Consider the following 5,019-nt stretch of genomic DNA (forward strand, 5'->3'; position numbering starts at 1 on the left):
AAGGACTTTGCTGGACCACTTGTTTATTGTCTCTCTACCCCCTACCCTCACCTCCCACCTGGAAACATAAGCTCCAGGGGCCAGCTCACACCAGGAGCACTATATGGAGTGTTGAACAATGAGTGTGACAAGGGAGAAGACAATCCGAATACAGCACTGGGTTTAACCAATCAGCACCAATATAACTGGGGAAGCCCAACCCAATGTCAGCCCTTTCAAGAATAATTCGTGCCAAGGACATGATAGACACTCAATAAATACTTATTAGATGAATGGATGAACTGAGCAATCAATGAGCAAATGAAACCAGGCAGTTCACAGACAAAAAAAAAAAAAACACCCTAACTTAAAACCTCCAGTGACCTCCAGTGGGGCCAGTGCTGTGGTGTAGTGGGTGGGGCTGCAGCCTGAAGTGCCGGCATCCCATATGGGCACCGGTTTGAGTCCCAGCTGCTCCACTTCCAATCCAGCTCTCTGCTATGGCCTGGGAAAGCAGTGGAGGATGGCCCAAGTCCTTGGACCCCTGCACCTGCGTGGGAGACCCGGAAGAAGCTCCTGGCTCCTGGCTTTGGATTGGTGCAGCTCTGTCCATTGCAGCCATCTGGAGAGTGAACCAGCGCATGGAAGACCTCTCTCTCTCTCTCTCTCTCTGTATAACTCTGACTTTCAAATAAATAAGTAAATCTTTAAAAAAATCCTCCAGAATGAAAACCTCGCCCTTGCTGCCTCTCCTGAATCTCGTGTGCGACCACATGTGCTCACGCATGCATGGGAAATGAGATGGCCCCACTTCTCTCTTTCTGGTTTGGGGAGTGAGATGTCGGCTGCAAGACTGCAGAGGCCTCACGTTCCAGAGTCTCAGCCTGGACTCCACACAGGCCAGGACTCCGCAGAGAGGCCTGCGCAGGGACCACGAGCCACTTGCTCCATCCCTCCTGGAGCACAGCACACACCTAACCCTGTCCAGAGAGGACCCAAGCACCCCCAACCGACACTTCTGTCCTTTCGTTGATACCCCAGCCCAGCAGGCCTGGCAGGTGCCAAAGGAGCCTGGTAATCAGTCATCCATTATGATGGGGAGATTAATTATCAATCAAAAAACTGTTAGAAGCTAGAAACACTTACTAACTTGATTTGATCATGACATGGTATACATGTATCAAATTACCACTCCGCACCCCACAAATATGTACAATTAAAATAGTATAAAAGGGGCCAGCACTGTGGTGTAGTAGGTTAAGCCACCACCTGGGATGCCATCATCTCCTATGGGCACCCATGCAGGTTCTGGCTGCTCCACTTATGTTTTTTTAAAGGTTTTATTTATTTGACAGTGAGAGTTAAAGAGAAGGAGAGACAAAGATTGTCCATCCACTGGTTCACTCCTCAAATGGCTGCAATGGCCAGAGTTGAGCCAGTCTGAAGCCAGGGGCCAAGAGCTTCTTCTGGGTCTCCCATGAGAGTAGAAGGGACCCAAGCACTTGGGCCATCCTCTGCTGCTCTTCCCAGGACCTTAGCAGGAAGTTGCATTGGAAGGGGAGCAGCTGGGACTAGGACCGGCGCCCAATTGGGATGCTGCTGTTATGGGTGGAGACTTAGCCTGCTGCTCCACTTCTGATCCAGCTCCCTATTAATACCTGGGAAAGCAGCAGAAGATCCCCCAAGGGCTTGTACCCCTACTGCCCATGTGGGAGACCTAGAGGAAGATCCTGGCTCCTGGCTCCTGGCTTCAGCCTGGCTCAGCCCTGGATGCTGTGGCTATTTGGGAGGTGAACCAGCAGATGGAAGCACTCTCTCTCTCTCTGCTTCTGTGTGTAACTCTGCTTTTCAAACAAAGAAAGAAAGAAACCTTTTTTAAAATAGTAATTAAAGAAAAACAAGGGAGATTGTCCTGGACTCTCTGGGGCGGGCCCAGGAGTCTGTTAAAGTAGAAGCAGAAGACAAAGGCAGACAAGTCCATAGCCTGAGAAGGACTCGACTCACCATTGCTGGCTTTGCCACTGGCGGAGCCCTGTGAGCAGGAACGTGGGCAGCCTCAAGGGGCTGGGAGAGCATCCTGGAGACAGCCAGCAACGAAGCAGGGACCCCAGTCCCACACCTGCCGGGAGCTGATTCAGCCACAGTCTGGATGAGCTCAGCCCAGACTGTTCCCGCCAGTCCCCGGTATGAGCCCAACCTAGCCAACACCTTGATGTCAGCCTTGGCAGGCGAAGCTCTAGCTAAACCCACTGGAATTTCTGACTTGTGGAATCTTCCAGATAACACAGGGGTGTTGCTTTATTTTTCCAATGATTGACTGATTGATTGGGAAGTCAGGGTCACAGAGATCAGGTGTTGCTTCCAGCTGCTGAATTTGTGATGACTTCTGTGACACAGCAGTAGGAAGCTGATAGGGACAGCTCAGTTCTGGGGAATACTGAGGACCACTGACTGCAGGGAGCTGTGGTTGTGAAGACAAATCCCAACAGGGACCCAGCAAGCTGGGCCCACCTTGAGGAAGTGGCCGTGAGAGCTCCAGGCCAAGCGGCCACTGGATGCAGCCTGGGATCGGGGACATGCTGCTGAGAGTGAGACCTGGGTCTGTCTGGAGAGCTAACTCCTCTGTCCACCCTCCAGGCCACTGCCTGGCAGACACACAGACTCATTGTGGCCAAATCATCCGATTTGTCAACAGAATCCACCACCTGCAGTGCCGGCATCCCATATGGGCGTCAGTCTGAGTCCCAGCTGCTCCACTTCCAATCCAGCTCTCTGCTATGGCCTGGGAAAGCAGTACAAGATGGTCCAAGTCCTTGGGCTCCTGCACCCATGTGGGAGACCCGGAGGAAGCTCCTGGCTCCTGGCTCCTGGCTCCTGGCTCCTGGCTTCAAATTGGCGCGGCTCTGTCCCTTGCAGCCACCTGGAGAGTGAACCAGCAGATGGAAGACCTCTCCTCACCCCCACCCCGCCTGTCCTTCTCTCTATGTGTAACTCTGACTTTCAAGTAAATAAATAAATCTTAAAATAATTAAACAAATAAATAAAAATAAATAAATGTTCAAATTCAATTTAAAAAAAAAAAAAACCCTGTGCTGGCCAGGCTTGTGGAGAACCAAGACAACAGAGATGCACATTCTGAGCCGGCTGTGACCTATACGGCAGCAACTGTGTGTGTGGCCAGCCTGAGACAAAGGCACGCGCAGGCCACATGTGGACCAGTGACACACACTCACCCAACACGAGCTCACATCAGCGCAGCCAGTTCCCCCAGATGACACGTGAGGAAGGCTTCCAGGGCAATCTCCTGGAACAGTCTCTGGTTTTGTAAAACACTCAATGCACAAGCTCCCAACAGCCTTAGCAATGGCTCTGGCTCCAGGAGATCCCGCACACCGTGGCAGCATCACGCTGGTCTGGAATAGAAGAGTTGGAGTCACCGCTGACAGCTGGGTGTGAACTGAAATGGAGCAGCCATTCTCCACCAGTGTCTCCCAGAAACTTGTAGAGAAAGAGTTCTCCCCTGCCTGGCCCCCCTTCCCCAAGCAGAAACCCTAAAGACTTGACCCAATATTCAAGGTCACCCTAACGTGTGCTTCGCTTTCATTGGCCTAGAAGATCTTCCAAGGCCGTCGACATTCCCGGAGTTGACTGGTCAGAAACAACAATGCACCAAGAGCATCACCCTTCTGTTGCCTGGGTTCCAACCACAGGGAGGCCCCTCTGAGAGTCTGCAAAACCACGTGACCACGTGCAACGCGGACCTGTACTGTGACACTGATCATTGCTTTCCCCAAAGCACCCAACTGTCTGGGAGGAAAAAAAAAAAAAGATAAAGAAATCCCCAGCAACTCAACCACTGCAGCATTTAAATTTCCCAAGCATGATCACCCATGTCTCCACCACGTCGTTCGCTCTGGCATCTCGCAGCATACATGGAGCTAAGAAAAGAAAACGACAAAGAGCGCACAGATGATCCACTCCAAATGCTTTACTGCTCCAGAACCCTCACTGAGAATTACACAGCAGCAGAAAAAGTCATCAGACTTGAATAGGAAGAATTTGAGTAAAAATATTGAATACTTTGTACTTTAATCTTCAATTTAAGCATGATTTTTTTTTTCCCCGCTCGGCATTATCACCGGAGAGGCCTGGTCATTTCCTTGGTGGTTTGGTTTGCTTCGTTTTATTTGCAGGCTTAAAATTTAGCCCAGTCTTTGAAAACTCTCTCCAGCTTCTGGCCAAGCAGGACTTTGCCGCTCACTTTGAACTTGCCAGCCAGGAAAGCCTTCTGCGGGTTCATTTTGCCCAAAACTAACTCCATAAAGACAGGCTCCGGGATTGTGAAGACCGTGTCTACGGGAAGCCTAGCAGGCCCAGGATACATGTCCCCAGGCCCATTCTTCAGGTCAATGGTCCACTGCAGAACCGTCTTCCCGTGTTTGGTGATGTCCAACTGAAAGATGGCATTGACCTTCTTCACCAGCTGGGCCCCCACGTCCTTGATGTGACGGCTAATGTCCTCGCACACCGGGAAGCTCTGGAATTCTGACAGCTCTGGAGGGTGCACCATGGCGGGCTCGCGAGCTGAACCCACAGCCTTGACCCGGCCTGCCCGAGCTCCATCCCCTGCTTTGATCTTGGGTTGATGGTCAATTCTCTTCCACATCTTACTGTGCCGGTCCTCTTGACCTTGCCGTCTGGTTTGGGAGCAGCTGTGGCCAGATTGACACCCACAAGTGAGATTGTGACATCAAAGGCAAGGCCTGAGCAGGGGCTGAGGTTGGTTTGTGTGCTGCAGTTTTATTGGCCCAACAGAAATGTGACATGGAGTGAGGTAGTGAGGTCAATGTGAAGCAAACACACACACACACACACAGAGCAATCAGGGGTGTTAGTACCACAAACCCAAAGGGCCCGGACCCACAAAGCAGACGAGGGAAACAAGGCCCAGACGTTCGTGAGTGGCATCGATTCTTTCCAGTGCAAGTTTCTCCAGATAGTAACCCTAACTGACAGCAGTTTTTCCGATTCCTTTGGAAG

At 51.3% G+C, this 5,019-nt stretch overlaps 1 protein-coding gene across 1 annotated transcript; it reads right to left on the minus strand.

The window, feature by feature from the left end:
- Positions 1–4,174: 4,174 nt before the first annotated feature.
- Positions 4,175–4,645, minus strand: SCP2D1 (SCP2 sterol binding domain containing 1). Its single transcript, XM_062202254.1, has one exon. It carries the CDS (start codon positions 4,643–4,645, stop codon positions 4,175–4,177), a length of 471 nt encoding a protein of 156 aa, XP_062058238.1.
- Positions 4,646–5,019: the final 374 nt, after the last annotated feature.

Source organism: Lepus europaeus, chromosome 10, assembly GCF_033115175.1.
Source record: "Lepus europaeus isolate LE1 chromosome 10, mLepTim1.pri, whole genome shotgun sequence".
Classification (NCBI taxonomy): Eukaryota; Metazoa; Chordata; class Mammalia; order Lagomorpha; family Leporidae; genus Lepus; species Lepus europaeus.